This window comes from Anabrus simplex, chromosome 3 (assembly GCF_040414725.1).
Source record: "Anabrus simplex isolate iqAnaSimp1 chromosome 3, ASM4041472v1, whole genome shotgun sequence".
Lineage (NCBI taxonomy): Eukaryota > Metazoa > Arthropoda > Insecta > Orthoptera > Tettigoniidae > Anabrus > Anabrus simplex.
In genome coordinates this window covers 365,508,198-365,533,285 of record NC_090267.1, presented here as the reverse complement: position 1 = coordinate 365,533,285, position 25,088 = coordinate 365,508,198, and the positions used below count along the sequence as shown (strand labels likewise).

At 36.4% G+C, this 25,088-nt stretch overlaps 1 protein-coding gene across 1 annotated transcript in view; it reads left to right on the top strand.

Moving 5' to 3' along the window:
* Positions 1-2,832, top strand: part of Gclm (Glutamate-cysteine ligase modifier subunit) — a 92,323-nt gene extending 89,491 nt beyond the window's left edge. The window contains exon 6 of the mRNA XM_067144517.2: positions 1,452-2,832. Coding sequence (XP_067000618.2) covers positions 1,452-1,615 — 164 coding nt within the window. The 3' untranslated portion in view covers positions 1,616-2,832. The remainder of the gene's footprint in view (positions 1-1,451) is intronic.
* The last annotated feature ends 22,256 nt before the right edge of the window (positions 2,833-25,088 follow it).

Below are 25,088 nucleotides of genomic sequence, written 5' to 3'. Positions count from 1 at the left end.
TTCGACACTAATATTAGTCATTATTTATTTTTACATTACAACTCCTTCCCATCCATATCCCTAGGAGTGCTGGGATGTCTCTTTTCTTAATGATATTTGTTCGTGGCGTCGACCTCGATCTTTTCGCGCTACTTTCACCATATGATAGGAACCTATATGTAAGTGTAATTGCAGAAGTGTAGAGTGTTGAATGTGAGGAAATGACCGTTGAGGACGACACAAACACCCAATCCCCAGGCCAGGAATATTAATTATTTACAATTAAAAACCCCTGACCCGGCCGGGGATCGAACCCGGGGCCGCCGGGTGACAGGCGGGCGCGTCGTCCCCTACACCGCGGGGGGTGGACTGGGGTTGTCTTACACCCGTGTTATTATTATTATTATTATTTTTTTTTTTTTTTTCCAGATAGTTAAGTCATTTGTGTCCAAGTTTGGTTGAGAGCTTTGCTGGAATATACACAACTACATCCATAATCTCAGTCATTTTTAACATTTTCTTTTTCACTCCTTCTCTCCCCATCCCTCCTTTCCCTTCATGCTAGCCATCTCAACAACCCTAAAAATTAGGGATTCAACACTAATATTGGTGGTTTTAAAAATTATTTTTACATATCACCCCCTCCCCACCCCACCCTTAGGGTTGTGATTAGTTTTCTTTTTAGATAGTAAGTTGTATGCATACCATGGTTAGTTGAAATCACTTCATGCTTTCCAGGGATATGTTGGAACATACACACACATACAGCCATTTATATAATATATACATACTCCCGTATATACACACACACATTCCGACTCATTGGCTGAATGGTCAGTGTACTGGCCTTCAGTTCAGAGGATCCTGGGTTCGATTTCTGGCCGGGCTGGCGATTTTAACCTTCTGGTTAATTCCAGTGGCTCGGGGGCTGAGTGTTCGTGCTGTCCCTAACTCACACACCACACACAACACTGTCCTCCACCACAATAACACGCAGTTACCTACATGTGGCAGATGCCGCCCACCCTCATTGGAGGGTCTGTCTACAAGGGCTACACCTGGCTAGAAATAGCCACACAAAATTAATAATAATTATTATTATTACTACACACATGGTATAAATAGATTATTTACCATTAATATTGGAATCCTCATAACAGTATGAACAATCATTGCCTCTTAACAAACATTTATGTATATTAACCAGTATCCTCAAAGCTGTTTTTTGTTGAAAGTTGGAGTTATTTTATATATTTGCCCATTCAATTTTAAAAGTATCATAATCATCTGTTTGTTGAATTAATGATTAAAAGAAGGTATTTGGATTGCTCCAATTTTGTAATTGTTATAATGGTTTTCCTGATGGCTTTTATGAGAAAGTTATTGAGTCCGCTAAGAAAAGAAATGTATGTGAATATATCATTAATTTACATTTGTAGATGACTAATCTTGTCTTCTGATATTTCTTTCAGAAATATTGCCACGACCTGCCCTGAATGAGTTGTTTGGTGTGGATTCCTCCACTGGATCAAATCATCTACATTTGTATTGGGCTCTGAGGTTTCAAGTACATGTCAAATGTCGAGGTGTCTTATCCAGCAAGGGCTACTTGCTCTGCGTTCATAGGACTTGTTGAACTCTGCTGTTTTTAGTGGATGTAAATGATGTGTAATTATGCTGTTTCTGTTGGTATTTTTATGCAGAGAATTTTAAGTATTGTTTTGATATCAAAATAGGAAGGAAATTGTTGCAACTTGGCATGTGTTATCATTATTTTACAAAAGATTTACTCCAGTCATTCTCTACGTGCATTGCTGTCATTCCATCTATGTCTCTTGTAACTGTTTTTTTCCTGTCTGCATTTGAATATGTTCTAATTAATATGTTTGTTGTGTAAATGTCTGTTAATAGTAACCTGGTCCCTTTATGAATTGCACTTGGGGATAAGCATTTCATATTGTAGGTTTTACATATTGGAGTGCTAAATTATTTTGATGGTATGGTAGTAAAAGGTTTGCATTTTAGATTCTTAAGTTAGTAGTCTCTTATACACTTCACAACAGCTAGAAGGAAATTAATGATGAAATATACTAACTTGGACATGAGGCTGTAAAGACACTGTGTTAATAATGCTGAAAAGTTTGAATGCCACCAGAGTTATTTACTGTATATTTATTCCTGGAGTTAGAGGAATTTTCTTTCATAACTAAAATCTGGGATAAAATTCTTGCTTTTGATAAGTTTTATGCATTTTATGCTAAATGAAGTAATGTGTCGTACTGGTAGTTTTAAGTCTGTTTAGATGCAGAGGAATTTGAACCACTACCTTTTGAAATTCTGAATCCCATTTCTGAATTCCTTCCCATCAAAGGGACTTTTCAGTATTCCACCAAGAGTACTGTTGCTTAGTATGAAATAGAATATTTTTACTCCTTATCTGAAACTGACTTAAGAACTACTAAATGATAAGTTGCTCATAAAGCAGTATCATTTGACTGAAAATGGTTACTTGAGATGAAGAAAAGTTATTAGGTTGTTCCTGTTTAATGGTTAGCTTCCAAGTTCTCTACCTTACAGTCTCTGTATCCCAAGATCACAGGTTCAAACCCGACAGAGACTGTTGGATTTTTGAAGGGTAAGGAGGGGAAAGACCATTCAACACTCCATGTCATATGATGCCAGCATATTATAAAAAATCCCTGGTAACACACTTGGTGTTTACCCAAGAAAATTTTAAAACTTTGCCCAAGAGAGTCTTAGTTTCTCGGTCATTTTATAAAGGGAAACGAAATGTTAATATTGACATGCAGGCAGCTTAAATGGCATCAAATCACTATGTCTGCACAGGGTAGCAGGGGCATTATTATTGTATTTATCATTATTATTATTATTATTATTATTATTATTATTATTATTATTATTATTATTATTATTAGCGGGCGAGTTGGCTGTGCGGTTAGGAGCGCGCAGCTGTGAGCTCGCATCCGGGAGATAGTGGGTTCGAACCCCATTGTTGGCAGCCCTGAAGATGGTTTTCTGTGGTTTCCCAGTTTCACACCAGGCAAATGCTGGGGCTGTACCTTAATTAAGGCCACGGCCGCTTCCTTCCCATTCCTAGGCCTTTCCTGTCCCATCGTCACCATAAGACCTATCTGTGTCGGTGCGACGTAAAGCAAATTAGCAAAAAAAAAAATTATTATTATTATTTTCCAAGTTGTTACAGCCCTCTGAAGTAGAGCTAAAAATGTTGGCAACTGATGTTTTAAGGTACAAAACAACAAATGATAAACTCAGCCAAAAGATACAAGATGTGACCATAGTTAAATTAGGATTATGAGACCATCTTGTCTAATGAGGACATTGGTTTTACATTGCACTAACTTCTTTTATGGTTATTTTTGTAATGCTGAGGTGAGAGTACACTGGTACATCATCAGATTAATCCCCCTGCAGATCAGCAATGGAGTACATGCCTCTGGATCCCATGATTGTGGGTTCAAACCTGACAGAATTGGTCAGATTTTTGATAGGAGGAGGAAAAAGTAAATCGGCATCCCCTATCAGATGATGAAATGAAATGGCTTATGGCTTTTAGTGCTGGGAGTGTCCAAGGACATGTCCGGCTCGCCAGGTGTAGGTCTTTTGATTTGATGCCCATAGGTGATATGTGCATCGTGGCGAGGATGAAATGATGATGAAGACAACACATACACCCAGCCCCCATGCCAGCGAAATTACCCAACGATGGTTAAAATTCCCGACCCTACCGGGAATCGAACCCGGGACTCCTGTGACCAAAGGCCAGCACACTAGCCATTTAGCCATGGAGCCAGATCTGTCATATTATGTCAGCATGTAAAAGATCTCTGATGACACATTTGAATAATGAAGGCAATGGCTGTTGAAGTTATAATAATAATAATAATAATAATAATAATAATAATAATAATAATAATAATAATAATAATAATAATAATAATAATAATAATAATAATAATAATAATAATAATAATATATTTTATTGCAGCCAATGGCCAAAATAAATTTACATTAGTCATTTTTGCAGAAGGCTGTTGGCAATTTCTGCTGACAAGTACAAATCATAGCATGATAACGTTCACAGCTCTTGCCCCAACGTTCACATACACAGTATGTGTCTGGTTGATTGAATTTCTTAGTTTTACACAACTTATAATGAAATCCATGTATTGCAAAACGTGTAATCAAGTGTCTGAGCTCATATCCTCTTCCTTGCCAGTCTTTGTAAATCATTGTGTCTATCGAGTAAAATTCGCTCAGTGTGTGTCTCTTCTTTGCTCTTAATTTCTCTAAGAACTGTAGATATGTTGGTGTAGTTGCTAGCGGTAGGTGATAACGGAGATCCTCTACGTAGAAAGGTTCACAAGTTAACTCATTCACAAGCCTTGAAGGCGTATACTTCGAGACACATAGTGCCTTTTTTCAGAAACATAGCTTTCACTTTTCTAGTTGCTCAAACTGCTTCATTTTTAGATGTGTCCATACAATTTCTAAACCATAGGTGATCACTGGTGAGACTTTGAGGTCAAATATTTCAGGACTGTTTTGATAGACAACTTATTCAAATTCTCTGATTGCTGCATTTGTCCTGTCATTGGTGTGGGTAGAGAGAATATTACCTCTAGTTTGTAGTGTGACTCCCAAATGCTTGAAATTCGATACGTTCTTTAGAGGTCTTCCATGTACTGTATATGAAACCCTGATGCTTTACCTCCTTTCCTAAATGTCATTGATACTGTCTTTTCCTCGTTTAATTGAAGAATATTCTCTTCTGTCCACTTCTCCAACATGTTAAGTTTCTCTTGCAGTTTCTCACTGGACCTCGAGGCAATCCAATATCGTCTGCATACATATATACTTGTTCCTTCAGGGATTACTTCTATAATTACAGCTGTAGCAATTACAAATAGTACTGGGCTTAGTGGATCCCCTTGTAGTACACCAGTGGTTTGTTGAATTGGATTGGCTTCGTGATTCTGTCACTAATTTCTATGCAGTTTGAGACCAGTATGTTCTGAATTATTCATTTGGGACTTATATTCCTTCTCATTAATGGGTTTATTTTTTCCATTATAATTTTTCGGCTAATTGAGTCAAAAGCTTTAGAGAACTCTACGAAAATGGTGTATGGCTTGCCTCCTGCTTCAATATCATCCAGTGGACACTTGATGGCCTGTATCGTGTTCCTCCCTCTTCTAAAACCAAATTGTTCCTCTGGTAATTGGGAATCCACTTCGCTAGTCAGGCGTTGACATATGAGTTTTGTTAGAATCTTTAGCAGCGTGCATTCGAGGGTGACGCCTCTATGATCGTTTGGATCTTCAGTACTTCCCTTTCCTTTATATATCATTTTGACTGGACTTTCTCCAGTTGTTTGGAATCATTCCTTGCTTAAGGCATTGGTTCAAGACATATTTTATTGCTTCTTTTAATACCGGGAAAGCAATTTTGATGTGTTCATTACAGATATCACCTGGACTGCAAGCCTTATTCTTCTTGGAGCTGTTTATAACATCCTCTACTTCCATGAATGTAAACAGTCTATGTCTAGGATCTTCAGTACTTCCCTTTCCTTTATATATCATTTTGACCGGACTTTCTCCAGTTGTTTGGAATCATTCCTTGCTTAAGGCATTGGTTCAAGACATATTTTATTGCTTCTTTTAATACCGGGAAAGCAATTTTGATGTGTTCATTGCAGATATTACCCGGACTGCAAGCCTTATTATTCTTGGAGCTGTTTATAACATCCTCTACTTCCATGAATCTAAACAGTCTATGTCTAGGTCTTCCTCTCTGGTGGCTGTATGAACTAGAATACTGCATGAGAGTGTGTCTCTTGTACTTAATATGTAGCCCAAATGATTCTCCCAAGCCTCAATAGGAATATTTCGCAGATATTTTGGGCACCTTCGCTTAAGAGTTTTGAAGTTATCAAAGCCAGATTTGGTATGACAGTGTATTTAATGATAAAACGTATTACATGTCTTATAACACTTATTTTCTAAATGGTAATAGAATCCTTTGGAAAGTTCATTCAGTTTTGTTAAATCAAGAATATGACCAATTTTTCTAATTCCTTGGCAGTCTATCATACTATCACCAGTGCTGTAAAGAATTACTGAGAGAAGAAAATATTTATATTTCCCCACTGGCAGATAGATTTTCCCATGGTGTCCCTTTTTTTAGTGATAATGGGGGTTGTGTGGGTTGTAACTTAAGGCAGTGGCTACTTCTCAGTCCTTTCCTATTCCAGTGTTGCCAAAAATGTTCCTGTGGTATTGTGGAGTTAAAGAGTTAGTAAATAAAAAGAATTGTGCTTTTGAAATGTCAAGTGCAAATTCTTCTATTAGCGCAGTATCGGATCCACATTTTGGCTATCGTCATGGTAATTTTGAACTTCTTGGTGGTATTTTGGAACACTTCTGTTGAAAAAGTTCGAAACCTTTCTCTCAGATTCCTTGTCCAGGAGATATGTTGGTGTCCTTGGTCTCTCTTCCCTTAGGTTTTTCCTTGAATGACAAGCTGGGATATTCAATACTTCCCTCATGATATGCCCAAAGTTTTTCAAGCTTCATTTGCTTAATTGTGTTCAAGTTTTCTTACTTTGTTCATTTGGCTCAATATTTCTGTGTGTGTCACGTGAACAACCCATGATATTAGCAGCCGTTGATAAATTCACATTTCAACGGCTTCAGCATTTGTTTCAGATGCATGGTTCAGTGTCCAGGACTCGAGTCCATATAACAACACACAGAACACTGGGTTAGTTAAAATCTCTTGTCTTGCAATTTTTTAGTATGAGATATACATAAAATGGGTATAATGGAGTGATCTTTGAAAGTTGTTGACATTATTCCTTTCCTTACTGTCAACCCTGTGATATAGGCATTGCACGTCTGCCTCTTAACCAGAGGCCCCAGTTTTAATTCCTGACCAGTTCAGGAATTTAAATTCTGGACTGACGAGCTTTCTGAGGCAGCAGCATGGTCAAGAAACCACAAGCAGTACGGCTGAAAATGCCATCACGCTGATCATATGGTACTCCAGCATCTGTCCGCCTTCTGGCTGGGTAACAATCATCTTGGCAGGCCAAGGACCTAATGAGCTGTTGGAGCACGGTTCTGTTTGTTTTGTATTCCTTCCCTTGTCCCCACGTACATAGCAAAGTTGTATGTTATAAAATCTAAATTTCTGACAAAACTGATGGAAGCTGTACTATTGATGCAGTAAATGCAGTAAAGGTAATTACAAATGTAGAATATTGGGATAAGGCAAGTGGAATTTTAAAATTGTGGCACTGGGTTTAAACCTTTGGGCATTATTAACACTGTCATGCTACTTTTAAAAGATTTTGTTTAGTCATACATACAGCATACACTGAATTTAATGTAAGTTTTTATTACCTACCTACATTTTCTGCTGCCTAATTACTTTTATAAAATAATGAACTTCTCTTCGGTTTATTGAGAATGGTCAGGAAATCTAAAAGTTGAAATGTGAATCATATTAAGAAGGTGGTAAGAGTAAACACATTGTTTTTGTAGATAATATAAGTATTACATTAATGTAGCATTTTTGGCCATACATTCAGAATGATTGTATTTTAAAGAAATTTTTACTGCTGTGGATATAGGTTTGGATTGTATGTATCCTACAGTGGTAGTTTAATTGGATAACTCTTGTTATCTTCGAGATGATGCAGAAGTTATGATCATTCGTTGCTGGTGAAAAGCCACTGCTTGAAAATTTTGTTCTCTTACTAATGTACATAAATATCAGTGCAATGAAAGAATTTTTGAAAATCAGTGAACGACTGCTTCAGGTGTTGTGAATAGTGAATATCATGAATATTTCATGCCAGACTTTCATCAGTCAAGGAGAAAGACTGTGTTGAGGTATGGGAAGGAAAATAGTGATGAGCAGGAGAACAAGAGTTGAGGCAGTATTGAAATTTACTTCATAATAGTTTCTCTTTGCTTATGTGCCCGTATCTTGCAATTAACAAGTTAACTTGTTAGTAATTAAGATGCATTTAAATAATTGTTACTTTTATGGAAATGGTGATCATTCCCCCTTGGTTAACAACCTTGCCTCCTTTATTACAATATCAAATTCGGGTGTAATCATTGGAAAAATAAGATTTCCTAAAAATGTGAGACTCTTGTGAGTAAATTGACCAGGTCGTTAAAGGACCCCTTTCCAATTTCAGGATAAAATTCCATCATTTTGCCTGGTAGTAGTTGAAGGGATATTATCATTATCATCTTTGAGTTGTTCGACTCCATGGCTGCTTGGTCATTGTCTTGACCTGAGGATCCTGGCTTCGATTCCCAACCGGTTCTTGGAATGCTAATCGGGAAAGGTTAATTCCCTTGACTCAAGGATGGGGTGTCCATACTGTCCCATCATTCCTGCACCTCACACACCACACTCTTCATCACAACATGTAGTTTCCCTTACTGGCAGATGCTGCTCAACCTTGCCAGAGGGTCTGCCTTATAAGAAATACACCAGGTTATAATAGCCACACAAAATTATTATTATTATTATTATTATTATTATTATTATTATTATTATTATTATTATTATTATTATTATTATTATTACTATTATTATTACTATTATTATTATTGCCCACCTGGTGGCCTGTGGCTAAGATCGTTGAGGTCTTGAGTCTTTATTGGTCTGACACTATGGTTACATGTTTGAGTCCTGATGGTGGAAAAAAAAAAATCACCATTAGCGTAGGAGATGTGGTGGTGTACAGTTTCTAATCACCAGAGTGTGTGTACTGGGTTCAACTAAAAACCTTTCCACAGTGATCAAATGGAGCGAGGGCATGCGACGCTGTTGATGATGATTCATCCGTCGGATGGAGATGTTAAGCCTTGAGCAGACTCCTTGGTGTTATTCAACAGGAGTAGGCTGTATGCCGTCACCAGGTTTCACCCTCTCCCTGCCTTGTTATCATAATTATCACACACACCAGACATACAGATCGCCCATAGGCTTCAGTCAGAAAGACCTGTACCAGGCCTCACCAGAGACCACACAATATCACATATCACATTTTAAAAATTTTTATCACCTGGAACCCAACTAATTCAAATCCTACCAGTCCTAAAACCTGGGTTATCTGAACCCAAAAATTGTGGAAGGAAAATTATCTAAGAAATTTCAGAGTAAAATGACCTTGTATTACACATTAGAACATCAGATATACTGCAGAAATAATACAATATGTAATTACGGTACAGATCAGCAGATTTAACACTGAACAAATTAAACAGTGAAAATGATAAAACAATACAGTATATTACATCACTCATTATTACACAAAAATAGATCTTTTCTGCTGACTAAAGATGAAAATCTTGAGGATGACGCAATACTCCACCATCACTTCATAAACATTATGTCTGCCGCTGTAGCATTGGGGTGTTGTTTTACGTACTGTACGGATGTCTCCAATTCTTTTGCTTTATCCAAATGAGTATTTCCAGGTAGCGGGGCTGCAAGTGCTTCATATATAGGACTAATTAATTATATTAATTATAAATTAACCTTATTAATCCAAATTTTTGCCAATCGGAACAGACTTCAGTCTCAATTAGTTCGGACTGATGGGGTTGTTTTATTATTGAGTCCTGAGTCTTCCTAAAAGCTCTCTTTTTTCATGATGTCTCTCGTAGAAGCTATGGTCATAAAGATGCATGGATTTCACCTGACACAACGACAAGGCTGGGAGAACACATTCTCCTGACTCGTTGTAGCAACATACTCCGAGAGTATGAAATGTGTCTTTTCTCATGGACAAGAGATTGTAAAGATTTTGTTCAGTCAAATTCAAAATGTTGTAGTTTCCTATAATGATCTGCAATTGGTTTTAAGTTGATTAAATCATGAGACAAAGTCGTCGGCTATAACTCGATCCGAGTATATATAACTTCTTCCTGCATACATTGACCAGTTCAACTCACTTTATGAACGTGTTTACGATGACTAAACAGACCAATTCTGGCATAAAACACCCACACAAATCACACTGAATGGATGGAGGAGGGCAGGGTTGTAATTAACAGAGTTTTCTTGCTTGTCGCTTGGCCTCTTGATTTCTGCAGCATTCTCTTTCAAACAAGTTGACAGCAGTGGATGTAGTGTTCCGCCACAATGAGTGGTCCACAGCACATTCTTCCTATGTCTGTATATCTGTACCAGTTGTTTTCATGATGTATTTCAGCTGGTCCTTAAAACGCTTAAGGGGGCTCCATGAGGTCTACTGCTGAAGCAAAGTTCACCATAAAGTATTTGTCAGGGAAGCCTGGTATCACCCATGTTGTGAACATGGCCTAACCATCTCAGTTGATGAGCGATGATTGTTACCTCAATGCCATTTAGCTGCGCTTTGTCGAGAACTGCCATGTTGGTTACATAGTCCTCCCACTTAATATTCAAGACGAAGATGAAGATGAATCTCATGAGACAAAGTAACTAAAAGCAAACCTTCAAGTTAGTAAATTTTCCAAGAACCTTAATCACAGTTTGCAGAACAATTCCTAGATATCTCAGGTGTTCAACTTTTGGACACTTTTGCTGTAATTTCTTTATAAAGTCCAATTCCAGGTTATGAGTTGAATTTATTTCTAACTTTCTCAACTCTGAACAATTGTCTGTTATTGCCTTAAGAACTACATCGCCATGTTTGTTCTTGAGTTTTACATTTTGCAACATGGGAAGATCTTCAGCGTCTCTTCGACATGTTCACAGCTTCTGTCATTGTTAGGACAGTATACCACATTTTGCCATAAACTAATATTCTTAGCCACTTATCTCCACTGAGAACACACATTCCGAATTGAAAGGACTAGATCTTTGGGAGTGCAGTACAAGAAGATTCTCTCCAGTATCTCGCTGGGCAGAGCTTCAGCTATTGAGTTTACTGCAGCCTCCATTTCTCAGAAGCTTTAATGTGCTGCAGACCATCAACACTTTCAACAAACAATGGTCCCTTGTGCACAACCTTTCACCTGCAAATAGAGTCTCAGAAGCTTTAATACCATCCAGACCATCACCGCTTTCAACAGACAATGGTCCGTTGTGCAAATCCTTTCATCTGTGAATAAAAACTCATTATTATTATTATTATTATTATTATCATCATCATCATCATTATAATCATCACATGCTGCTGCAGAAGCTTCTAGGACTCTACCCAGTGTTAGTAGCTTTGTATACCTTCTTCTTGTTTAGTTTTTGTAGGTACTACCCTAGTCCTCTTTCTAGCTCGTTGGTACTATCTTAAGAAGGAAAGATAGTTGCACAAAGTTTCGTATATTAATGTGCTAATTATTATTATTATTATTATTATTATTATTATTATTATTATTATTATTATTATCATCATCTTCTTTTTGCCTTATTCCTCTGTATTGTAGTGTATTAGTGAGTATATTTCAAAGAACTTCAGACCCTTTATTTTATAAGAATAGATGATGTACAGATGAAGGTTGCCTTTTCCAACACCACATAAAAACCATCTTAAGCAATCCAAACTTTATGAAATGTGCAGAAGTACACTTGCACATTTTGTACTCAGATGGTGTAACTGCGTCACAGGACCTGATTTATTTGACTTTCTCCTCCTCCTTTCCTTCACGCACAATATGCCGTCGTTGTCGGCTGCTACTCGTTTCTGAGAATACGTTTTTCTCCTGCAGTTCCTCTTAAAGTCTGTTGGCTCTGTGGAGATGTCACTGATGATTGATCAAGCCAATCTTTGCATAAAACATGCGGCCACACAAGTTACATCTGAAGGTGGGTGGAGGACGTGGTTGGATCCGATGTAGCTTCTGCTTTTCATGAGTTTGAATTTCTTGTCTGCGACGTGCGTGCCCAAACAGTGAGGTACCTTCTGCAGTAGCTTTGTGCCAAAGAACACTGTTTTGTGCAGTTGTTGCCCAGGTGTTAGCATTTATGTTGGTGCTATTCATAGTCTTCTTAAGCTGGTCTTTATAATGTTTCAAAGGAGCATCTTGAGGCCTTTTGCCATGACCAATCTCACCGTAGAGAAGTTGTTTAGGCAGTCTGCTATCATTCATATGCTGAATGTGACCATCCGATCTAAGCCGATGAGTGACGAAGGCTTCTAGGCTGTTCATATGCACCTTGTCAAGAACTGCTGCATTGCTTATGTAGTCATCCCATTTGATGTTCATGATGAATTTAAGTTTCTGCTGATGGAAGCGTCCCAGTTTCTTTATGTCACGACGATCAAGTGTCCAGGTTTCACAGCCATATAGTAATGTTCTGACTACAGCTTGGAACACCATTAGTTTGGTATATATTTTGAGATCCTTATTCAAGAAAACTCGGTGGGAGAGGTGACCGTAAGCTGCATGGGCAGAGCGTATTCCATTTTCCACATCAGTTTCTGAGTTGCAGTGTATAGTTAGAATACTACTAAGGTAGGTGAATTGGTCTACTTGTTCAAAAGGCGTTCCTGCTATGGTGGCATTTAGTTCAGGGACAGTACCACCTCGTGCTGGCTGTGCAAGTACTTTAGTCTTGTGGGTGTTGATGGTCAGGCGAAATCGTTCATAAGCTTCCTTAAAACAGTTGATGGATGTTTGAAGCTCTTCAGGTGTATGGGCAGGTGTTGCATTGTCATCAGCATATTGAAACTCCATTATCCGAGTATTATGAGTCAATCTTTGAGAACGGAGCCTGCTTTGGTTGAACAGTCCGCCATTATACTGAAACTTAATTTCAAGACCTACAGGGTCGATAGTAGAAGTCTCGTGAAGCATGGCTGCCAAGTATAGGGTGAAAAGGGTGGGGGCAAGCACGCAGCCTTGCATAAGCCCATTTGTGATAGGAAATTCTTCTGATAGCTCATTCTGGTGAAGAACTCATCCAACCATTCCATCATGAAGAGCCTGGATTAAGCTTACAAAACGGTCAGGATAGCCAAAGAGCCGTAATACCATCCACGTAGCTTCTCTAGGAACAGAATCAAAGGCCTTTTCCAAATCATTAAATACTAATAGAAGCGAGATTTGTTGTTCTCTGCATTTCTCTAGTATTTGTCTAGCACAAAAGATTATGTCAGTAGTACCTCTTGAGGCCCAAAACCCAGATTGAGACTCGGGGAGAACCATTTCAGAGACAGTCTGATGACGGTTCACCAAAATCCTTGCCAGAACTTTTCCTGCTATGGATAGTAGGGAAATGCCATGATAATCGCCACAGATACCTCGATCACCTTTCTTGAAAATGGTTACTATGGTGGCATTTTTCATGTTGGCAGGCACCTTCTGCGTTTCCCAAAGTACTAGAATGAGGGAGAAAATCCTGGTCTTCGAAGATAGTCCTCCTCTTTGAATAAGTTCTAGAGGGATGTTATCTGGTCTGGGAGAATTTTTTGGTTTCATACTTTTGAGGGCTTTGGTGAATTCATGGAAGGTTGGTTGGACTGCCATCCACAGTTGCAGAGGATGTTGTGGCACATGTTGGAGGAAGTCTTTGACAGCAGTTGAGCTTCGATTTAAAAGTAGGCTGAAGTGTTCTTTCCAGCGTCTTAATATGTCTTGACTGTCTATAAGGAGGGTGTTATTATCAGTGGCTTTTAGCGCACCTGATGAAGAGTGAGAGGGCCCAAAAATTTCCTTTAGTTTTTCGTTCAGATTGCTTAAGATGGTTTTTATGTAGCTCACCAGGAAATTGTCCACCTCTGTAGTGTAGTGGTTAGTGCTATTAGCTGCCATCCTCAGAGGCCCGGGATCAATTCCCAGGACTGCCAGATAATTAAGATTGGCAGGATGGCTGGTTATACAGTTAAGAAAGGTACGTGCAGCTCACCTTCATTGGGGATGTGCCCAGAAAGAGCTGCACAAATACACAAATTTACGTTTTGTGAGGAATGTTTTGGACATTCTTGCAGAATGTATTGCATTTTCTGGAGTGTATTAGTCTGTCCAGTACAGCCGTGATTTAACTGGACTGATGGAAACCTGGTACTCAAGCAGTACATTGCTATGTTTGTGGATCTTCAGCTTCATGTTTCTATTCTACCTTTGTAACAAATTCTACATTTAGTATTTATATGACTTTCTTATAATGCGCTCATCTGGACCTCAGTCTCATTGAACGCAAAGACTGAAGGAGTGCATGGAGAGGGATGGAATCAGGATAAAAGAGGCTTGAACCAAATGCAATATCCCATAAAATTTAAATGATTTATTTCGGTAAAAGTCTGTATTAATCAAAATGGATATCTTCTTAGACGGAAAGGGAAGTGATTTCCCTCCATTAAAAGCATTTATAATCAGAGTCTTATTTTCACATACAAGGATGATTGAGGACAACACATTGTAGTGCTGTACTTCGAACGAAAAGTCTTAACAATTGAAATCCAAAAGTTATTGCCATGTTTAGCATAATATTATTAGTTTTCTGCTGTTTATCAGAAGACTATTACATCAAAAGTATTACCAAAGTTAATTATACTGATAAAATGCGTAGTAAATTTATTTCTTCTTCTAAATTTCACTTTGTTTAGCATATCTTCTTTTCTACATTGTTTGATGTTTGCCATCCTAGCAATTCGAAGCATAATGACTAGATACGCAGAGACTTCATAGTCCGAGTGCTCAGAATGCTTACATCATAATGTTATATAAGAAGGAATATCAATCAGAAAACAACTATTTTTTTCTTTTATAAAACATTGTTCTTCTGTGCTAATGAACTTCTAAAAACATAATTCTCTGTTATGGTCTCGATGGAATTTGTCTTCGGTCATAGTGTGTTCTTGTTTTAGTGTTGCTTAGAGATAATATTTTGGTACTCTGTTTGACTTACTCTGGTTTGTTTTACATTCAAAAATTCCATTATTAAATGTTGTTCAAGTTAGTTGATTTAGGAATTTTTACATATTATGCTGCCATATTCTATTTCTAATGTTGCAAAATTGACTGGTACATGCTTGAATTGAATACAGTTGGTTATTGGTTATTTATTAAAAGGAAGAGAATTTGAAAAACATTTGAAATCACATTTGTGTTTGGAATAAACTAGTAAATTCTGTAGTACAGATATGAACCTGTCAAAATCTATGGCAGATAAAAGAAATCACTTTTCATTATGTATCAGTCTCTTCTAACTCAAGGCATACTTAGTAAAAATAATACTGAGAATGATGCTCCAACAGTTCTGCTTTGGTGCCAACATCTGTTATATTGAAGTTTTTACATCTGTACAGGAAGTTGGTGCTATCTAATGGTGAATGATGCTATTTACTACATGCTAAATACCAGAGAGCTGCTAAGAGTAGTAATATTACATTTATCTTACATGGTTTTGCAATGTGATATTACAAATTATGTTAATAATAGTTCTAGTCAACTTCAAGGTATGTTTCGATATATCTTGAGTTCTCTAAGCAAGAGAACAACATTTGTGAGCACATAAAAAGTATTACGTATTTTCCACTTCTGTGTGTAAAATTATTATATGTATTGTGGTAAACATTTTGAAGTCTCCTGTAATTTTTTTCTAGTAGTATATTAATAATAGTATACACATTAGTGTTAGTTATAGTATGATAAAGTACAAACTTAAGAATTTCTACTTGGTTTTAAATGGCAATGTTTCATATACTGTACAGTTGAAACGAAAAGTAAGAAGCTTTGCACTCAAGTGAGGGGGGGGGAGGATTTTTAATACAGTAACATTCATGGGGAGATAATAAAACAGTTGTGTTGGGAGCACTCATGAAAAGTGTACCTAATCACAAAATGAAAGGGGAGACAAGGAAAACTTCACGTTTCTATTCTTGAATGTTAGGACATTCATTACTTATGTAGTGAAGTTAGTTTGATTCTGTGCCCAAATTTGTAGTTTGAAAATTCTTGTGTTTTGAAATTGTTCAGTTCTGCCTTTCTTCACACAGAATGCTAGTGTGTCATGGCCCCTTTTCCACAACAGTACACAAAGGTACAATTAAAATGTTCTGATTGTAAATAACTAGTTTGAAATAAATTCCTTCAATGCATGTTGCTGCAACTTATCTCTTATATTTCATTTTCTAGTTTAACTTTGAACAGAGATTTAGGTTGTATCAGCAATCCTTATCATTTGCATGGAAATACAGGATATCTCTTCTGCCTTCTTTTTCTAACACCTCATCCTAGTTCAGAAGTTGGCTGCAACAATGAGTCTCCTCCATTTCCATCTATTGTATCCTGAGCAACCACTTCTGAAACACTTGGTATGTCATCCACGATTCTCTTCATCTCGGTTTCTGTCTTCTTCTAGATCTCTTTCCTGTTACTGGTTTATTCCCTCCCCTCTTCACAGCCCCTGCTTCATCTTTCATAATGTCTAAACCACTTCAGTCTACTCCTTCTTCTTGGTGGTACAGTTGTGCCAGTTTTTCCTCAAAGGGCTTCATTCTTACTCTTTCTCTCCATCTTAAATTTATCATTTAATTTTGTTCCAGTATCTCCTGTTCTCTTTTCCTTGACGATGATGATGATGATAATTATTATTTTAAGAGGAAGACACACAAATAGGCAACCATCCCTTAAGGCTCTCTTCCTTATTGTCTAGGTTCACATCACATTCTCCTCTGTTCATCGCTGATCCAACGTATTTAAAACTTTCTCCTTGATATAACATTCTTTCCCATCCATGTATTCCTTCCTTTCCTTGTCTGCAGGATACCATCCCTTCTTTATTTTTTGTATTCATCTGCAGTCTCTCTCTTTCCAATATCTTTTGCTTTTTATCTTCTGCCCCTTGTAGACTAAACATTCTTTTCTACCTGTGACTACTTCTGCTGTATTGAAATTTTTCTAATTTGTATTTCTTAATATTCATGTTCTGTGTGGAATTTACTAAAATTCTCATATTTCAGTCTTCGGTTGCCACAGCCATGACCCCTAAATACAATTAAAGCCTTTGGTTTAGTCTAAGTAACAGGTAACCATGGAGTCTACAGACTCAGTTAATTGCAGCTATATACTCTACTGCACGTACTGCAGTGTAACATATTGAAATATAATTTCCACATGCACAGGTAGACTGGGTTGAGAAACAAATGTCCTTAGCCCCAAGGAAATCTATAGAAAGGTTTCCTCACATGTATATATTCATAGAGCATTATTTATTATTATTATTATTATTATTATTATTATTATTATTATTATTATCCTTTATACAGTTATTATGTTGTGGTGAGTTGTTCTTCCAAAATTAGTAATTCATTTTCAGTTATTTCCTTGTTCATAGATATTTACTCTTTCAGTTCTCCTTTTACATTCCTGGGTAAGAGACATGCTCTACCCCCTGCAATATCAGGACTTGCAAAATCAGTGTGAAGGTCTAGAATTGAACACACAACTTCAGAATTCTTGTATTATTTCATTTCACTGGCATTCAATGATTAAACTTCAAGCCAGTACGAGCACTGAACATATTTGTATCATGCCAGTAAATTTGGTGAAAATGGTATAATTTTTGAAAGTGCTCATTTTATATAATTTCAGTCGTCTGCAATTTCTGTGATTGAATATCTGAACTACCTACATCGTCTTTTAGCAGATCATGTTGTATTAAGATCAAATACAAGGTGCAAAACTCTTGCTTAATTTTGAGTCTTTTTGATAACTATTTTATCAGCTATATCTTTGTATAAGCATTTACTCATTACAATCGGATATTTGCTTAGAATTACAAGCTGAATTAGTTGGCAAACGCTGAACTCACTAACAAGTAATAGTGCCCATGAGACTGTTTAGTCAATAGGGGTTGATTCAGTATGGGAAATCAAATAAAACATGCAAATGATGATGATAATCCTGAATATTTGCTTCATGTTTAAATTTATTTACAAAAGTCTTTTTTTTTTTTTTTTTTTTTTTTTTGTAGGTTTAGAATGAAAAGCATTAAGGTGCATTAAGTAGTATATTTTGAATTTTTAAATAATTTATGTTCCAAATAATAAAACTTTAAGTTGGCAGAAACACAGGAAACTTTTTTCATTTGCTTCTGTTTTACATGTATCAATTTTATATTTAATGATGGGCATATTAATATTTTACTTAAAACTTCGACTGGATTTGGAGCTGATTCGTGTTAGTTACTATTGTTTGTAAGAGATGTTAAGTTAATACAAATATATTTTGGTAGCCTTAGAATGGGAAAGCGTATCACAATAATAACAATCATACTAATAATAATATTATTTGAGAATATTATTACAAGAAATAATGAGATACAATTAATATAAAACATTGACTGCTTCTAAGTATGAAACATTTTTATTCACTGATGTAATGACAAACTGTCATAATTATACAACATTGTGCTTATGGCCATTTTTCAGAGATGTAAGTAAATATATGCTGAGATCAAATTCTGGAATACTGTATATTAATAACAAGGTGTGACAGGAGAATTGTGAGAACAGTGGAGTGATACTTAGCGAAGATCATCTACTGTTCCTTACCAAATTTAGTCTCGGTTCAAGTCTTAGTATTAAGACAAGTCAATTAAGGCATTTCCAAAACCATCTTCTCAGTATTCAGATAAAAACTGTTTGTTCCATGGCTTATGATCACAAGTTTTAAAATAGTATAAAACTCCAAGCTTGAATTTTTTGCACTGGTCATAACAAAATTAGTAAATTGGGCTAAAAGGTTTAGTGAATTATTAGCATTCAAAACCCAAGATTGTAGCTTCAACACTATCTCCGTCCAGTGTGGAATTTACGAGTGTCTGAAAGCCTTGCAACAGTTAATTTACCAAAGAGAACTCCTTCAAGACTAAATTGTGGCACTGGCATTCCTGATGTTCATTATTTATTTATTTATTTATTTATTTATTTATTTATTTATTTATTTATTTATTTATTTATTTATTTATTTATTTATTTATTTATTTATTTATTTATTTATTTATTTATTTCATACCTTCATCTGTGGCGAAGTTTAAGGCTCACGGCTCTCTCTTACACTTAACCACAATATCTAAAATAAACCTCAGAAAACAGGATAGTAAATACAGTTCATTATTATTGTGCATGTTTCAAGCTTAACAGCAATTTTTTTCCTAAATATTTTTTGGACTTCTTCTTTAACTAGTTACATCTAGAAGTTACGTTATTTGGAAACTGATTTTGTTTTTGTTTGTTTTGATTTCTATATATAGGGTGTAATGTGAACCATAATTTTGTTTGTACTATTGTCTTGGAATGCATTTACCATATAACTCTAGGTGTGTTCAAAATACAAATGTTGAAACAGCCTTTGTATTTCAAATATCTCATGCTTGAACTTGCACACTTACTGTGCATTCCTTTGTTACAAAACATCAGTTGAAATTGGCTCCATTTGTCTGTTTCAAACTTTGCATACTAGTGTAGTGCTTTGCTTCTTATGCGATTATAATTTAAAATGTCTATTTAAAAAAGAAATGTGTAATACATATAGTATATAGCTGTTCCTCTATGAATAAGTATTCAAGGAACATAGGAATAGAGCAAATTTAACTGTTTAAGTTTAAAGTGCTGTACTGGTGGAAGCTAAAGTAAACTTTGTGCTACCAGGATTATGAGGTTTCTTGCTAAATTCTTATTTTTATATTTTTGCTATTGGCTTTACGTCGCACCGACACAGATATGTCTTACGGCGACGATTTGCTAAATACCAGGGCCTGGATTTTGATGTCATCTTTTAACTGGTGCATCGTACACATTGCTAACTTACATATAAATCGTAATAGTGGCCACTAGTTTAGAGAAATAGTATTTATGAAGTTAATTTTTCTACATTTTTTTGGCTTTTTGTAAACTTTTAGGTTCACTTTTTTCAATTTTTTCCTCATTATTTTACCATTTTCGGCAATTCTTTACGTTAAATTCTTCCTTTTAATGCATTTGCCTTTTGATGTTATTTAGTCGTTTGTATGCATTTATTTTTTTAATCATATCAGAATATCATCCTAGTTTTCAGTAAACAAGAATACTCAAACACCAAAACGTTCGATACTCAGTTTGAAAACTGTGAAATAAAGTAACCTTCTACAACCTTTGTCCGAACTCTTTGGAAATCCACATCCCTAGAGAGGGATGAGACATTGCACCTAATCTGGATAGATTTGCTGTGCGAACAGGAGGCATTATCAATGTAGTAGGTACAAATTCACATATTAATTTGTTGCAACGCCTGAGTAGTAACATACTTATACATGCTTGTTTTATACAGTGTGAGTTTTATTTATTCGTGTGTGATTCATTTCAAGTGATAGAATGCCAATGATAAAGCTTTACATTGAAGGAAAATTATTTCACAATTCAGTGCGTACTGCAGATGGTCAGATATCTTTTTGAGAAATATGTGAACTGAAGGGGGAAGCATCATGTGGGTCGTGACAAACGCGTGCTATCCCAAACATCAGTGGATTGCTGGGAATGCATATCATCCTAATAATGATCATGTATAGAAGGCTCAGCTATTTTTATTGTAAGAACTGCTTTTGAAAAGAGACTGAAATAGTATTCTCTCAGGTGTTTCTGTATCTAATTATTATTATTATTATTATTATTATTTGATGACACTTATTAAGTTAATGTATTCACTTCATTATGAGTTAAATGCATATATTTACTATTTTAGGTAAATATATATTCCTTTATATTTTTGGGTAATTTTCTTGCTAATTTTTTGAGGATTTTTAGGTCATTTTTGGCATTTATTAGGACATCAAAATCTTGGCCCTGCTAAATACACTTTATGCAAAATTATGTATATTTCCAAATTACTTGTTTAGTTTTATATACAGTTTCTTTACAGACATATTTTTATCTTATTGAGTTGTTCACTGTTCAATTTTTCATCCAGGAATTTATTGTACACTTTTATGACAAAACATTGCTAATGACATTTTGTTAATTAATCCTCATGTAATATAAAAACCAAAGCTAACTGCATAATATCAGTAGGGCAAATATGCATATGATTCTAACCATACCTGCTGTGGATGTCTTGATGATTTTAAATTATTGGATAGGCTCAAGTCATTCCAATTGGAGCCACTTGATTTCCTCTAATTTCTTGCTTTTATCTCTGGCCAGAACTGTTAAGTTGGGAAATGATGCTTGAATATGTTTCATTTACTTTGGGTAATGGTAGTTTATCAGACATATTAAAGACATAATGTGCTTGTGTAATTCACTCTGCCAGTGAATTTTTTGAATGACACATGACTGTGTGTTATTATCTGGATGCAGTTGAATAGTTTTGAGATAGTGCTATATATCTGATATGAAACAAATTAGCTGTTGTAAAACTAATTGGTACTTTTTGACAGTACTTAATGATTTAATGATGAATATGTGAAGCATTGAAAGAAATTTGTGTATAGTGCCTTCAATATAGAACTATAGATAATCATAATTTGAAAGTGAAGATCCTAACCTTACTGTTCCTAAATGTGATCCTTGCTACTTGAATGCTGATTGAGGGAGAAGTGGGAACAAGGGTATTTTAAACCCAGAAGTAAAAGTATTATTTGTTGTATTCCACTTAAATATTTGTAATTTAGTATGTACTTTTATATAGAATTCCCATTATTGTAACACAATTTGTAAGTTTATTTTTTTAATTGTAGATACATTCAGTGTAAGAAGTAACTGGCTGACCATTGGATGTTATAAGCTTTAATATATCACTTTGCTGTATATGAATAGTAGTTACCTGTCTATCTTGTATTATGTATCTGGTGCCTTTGGAAATTACAGAAATATATATCAGTTATTTATATTGAGTGTTCTTTTGTTCTCCTTAGTGTAATATCAAAGTACTTTATACTGCTAAGAAAAAATGTGGTAATTTTTTAATATGTTCATAGCCGACGTTCATGATATGCATAAGTACTGAAATGAAAACTATTAAGAATTGAAATTAAAAGCTTTCTTCCAATATTTATTACATGATGTCGGTGCACAATGTGTCTAAAACAAACAATGCACCAAAATGGCTATGTGGTATTTGAACTTTAATAAGGAGTATTGCCATCCCTCACATGGATAGCAGCTTCGCAACTCATTTTCTTGCTTCTGACGAGATGCCGCATGTTCAAGCTGCCTCACGTGACAAATCACGTACGGCACTAAGATCTCGTCGATGTACCATCGCCAATACAGATGATCTATAGTGAATTGCAGTCTCCTGCCTCATTATCGTCTTTCTAGTTCAGCTGGTCATCAGGATCTTAAATTGGCCTCTCTAAGCCTATTTCTGACTTGTTTGGTCACTAATTTGTACTCTTAGAAGCCTTCTATAGGTCCACCCGTAGTGCTTGTGCTCTAACTTGCCAGTTTCAGAGCGCTTGTAATTGCACAAAGCGATCCTGCCTTGGGGTTGTTTTCCTTTGACAGCCTGTGCCAGGGTACCTGCCAACACTTCCAGTCTCCTGGAAATGTTTCCACAAATACCAAATTATATTCTGAGCAACCCTAGCATTCTGGCAATGTACATGTACATCTCTAAGTAGCAGTGTCGAATGCTGAGGTCAAGACGTGTGCTACCACTAGACTTCTAGATAGTTGGTTTAGTGAACATCAAGCCTTAAGCATTTTGAGCCACTGAAATAGCCTACTGTATTGTCATTGTTGTTTCACAAGCTACTGCCCTGGCCTCTGCCACTGCTATGATAATAATAATAATAATAATAATAATAATAATAATAATAATGCATGGCCTTTGGAAAGGACTGGTGGTGACCTAATAGGAAAAAATGAATTGCAGAGACATCATAAACAACCGGTCTCCAAGCCAGCAGAATTAAGAGTTCGAGGAGGTTGATTCCGAGGGAGATGTGGGGTAGGCTTACCATTTTAAATTATCAACAATTTACGTGTCTGCATCCTTAAGTTGCAAGAATGGTTTATCCAGTACCGTATCTGTTAAAAGTAACTGCACACGGTCAGTCACGTTATACACTTCAAATAAACTAAAATTGTTCTGAGAACAATAATAGTATTGAAACACAGAAATCATTTTCTCAATTATAAACAATCAGTAAGAAGGCGGTGTTACATGCAGCAGCAAACACGTGGACTTGACACCATAGTACATGTGTCAATGGTGTCCGTTCGGAGGCTTCCGGAGAACTTCGAGTCTGAGCTCTCACTTTTGTGGCGAACTGACTGAGTGAAACCTTGCACACCTATCCCCTTGGTCCCCGCACCAAACGGACATTCGGCGGCAAGCCGTCGGAGGAGAGTTGAAGGGAGACGGAAACAGCGTTTGGGCTGCAATGTCGGTCTCCGATGCCTTGCACTCAGAAATACAAGCGGCGTTGTTTAAACTTCCGCCCGATCAAAATATGGGACTGAAATTTCGTGTTAGACCCTTCCAGATGAGCTAGGAACTTGAAATTCGGCAATCTGATAGATATGAGGCTGTAACCCAATGGAAAATTCTAAAAGTTCAAATTTTTCATATTTAGCCCCCCACCGAATCAAAATATCGGACTCAAATTTCGGGTTAGATCCTTCCGTTCCAGATGAGCTAGAAACTTGGAATTCGGCAATATGATAGCTATTATTCTATTTCCCAAGTAAAAATTCCAAAAAATTCAAATTTTTCATATTTAGCCCCCACCGAATCAAAATATCATATAATAATAATGTTATTTGTTTTACGTCCCACTAACTACTCCTTTACGGTTTTCGGAGACGCCGAGGTGCCGGAATTTAATCCCGCAGAAGTTCTTTTACGTGCCAGTGACTCTAACGTCACGAAGCTGACGTATTTGAGCACCTCAGCCCGGCAATCAAAATATCGGACTCAAATTTCGTGTTAAACCCTTCCGCCCAATCAAATTATCGGACTCAAATTTCGTGTTAGACCCTTCCAGCCGGCAATCTGATACCAATGAGGCTGTAATCCAAGGAATAATTCCAAAAAGGTCAAATTTTTCATATAGTCCCCCCCCCCGAATTAAAATATCGGACTCAAATTTTGGGTTAGACCCTTCCAGATGAGCTGTGTGTTTGAGTCATCAGTCCATAGACTGGTTTGATGCAACCCTCCATGCCACCCTATCCTGTGCTAACCTTTTCATTTCTACGTAACTATTGCATCCTACATCTGCTCTAATCTGTTTGTCATATTCATACCTTGGTCTACCCCTACCGTTCTTACCACCTACACTTCCTTCAAAAACCAACTGAACAAGTCCTGGGTGTCTTAAGATGTGTCCTATCATTCTATCTCTTCTTCTCGTCAAATTTAGCCAAATCGATCTCCTCTCACCAATTCGATTCAGTATCTCTTCATTCGTGATTCGATCTATCCATCTCACCTTCAGCATTCTTCTGTAACACCACATTTCAAAAGCTTCTATTCTCTTTCTTTCTGAGCTAGTTATCGTCCATGTTTCACTTCCATACAATGCCACGCTCCACACAAAAGTCTTCAAAAACATCTTTCTAATTCCGATATCAATGTTTGAAGTGAGCAGATTTCTTTTCTTAAGAAAGCTCTTCCTTGCTTGTGCTAGTCTGCATTTTATGTCCTCCTTACTTCTGCCATCGTTAGTTACTTTACTACCCAAGTAACAATATTCATCTACTTCCTTTAAGACTTCGTTTCCTAATCTAATATTTCCTACATCACCTGCCTTCGTTCGACTGCACTCCATTACTTTTGTTTTGGACTTATTTATTTTCATCTTGTACTCCTTACACAAGACTTCATCCATACCATTCAGCAACTTCTCGAGATCTTCTGCAGTCTCAGATAAAATAACAATATCATCAGCAAATCTCAAGGTTTTGATTTCCTCTCCTTGGACTGAGATTCCCTTTCCAAATTTCTCTTTGATTTCCTTTACTGCCTGTTCTATGTAAACATTGAAAAGGAGAGGGGACAAACTGCAGCCTTGCCTCACTCCTTTCTGGATTGCTGCTTCTTTTTCAAAGCCCTCGATTCTTATCACTACAGACTGATTTTTATACAGGTTGTAGATAATTCTTCGTTCTCGGTATCTGATCCCTATCA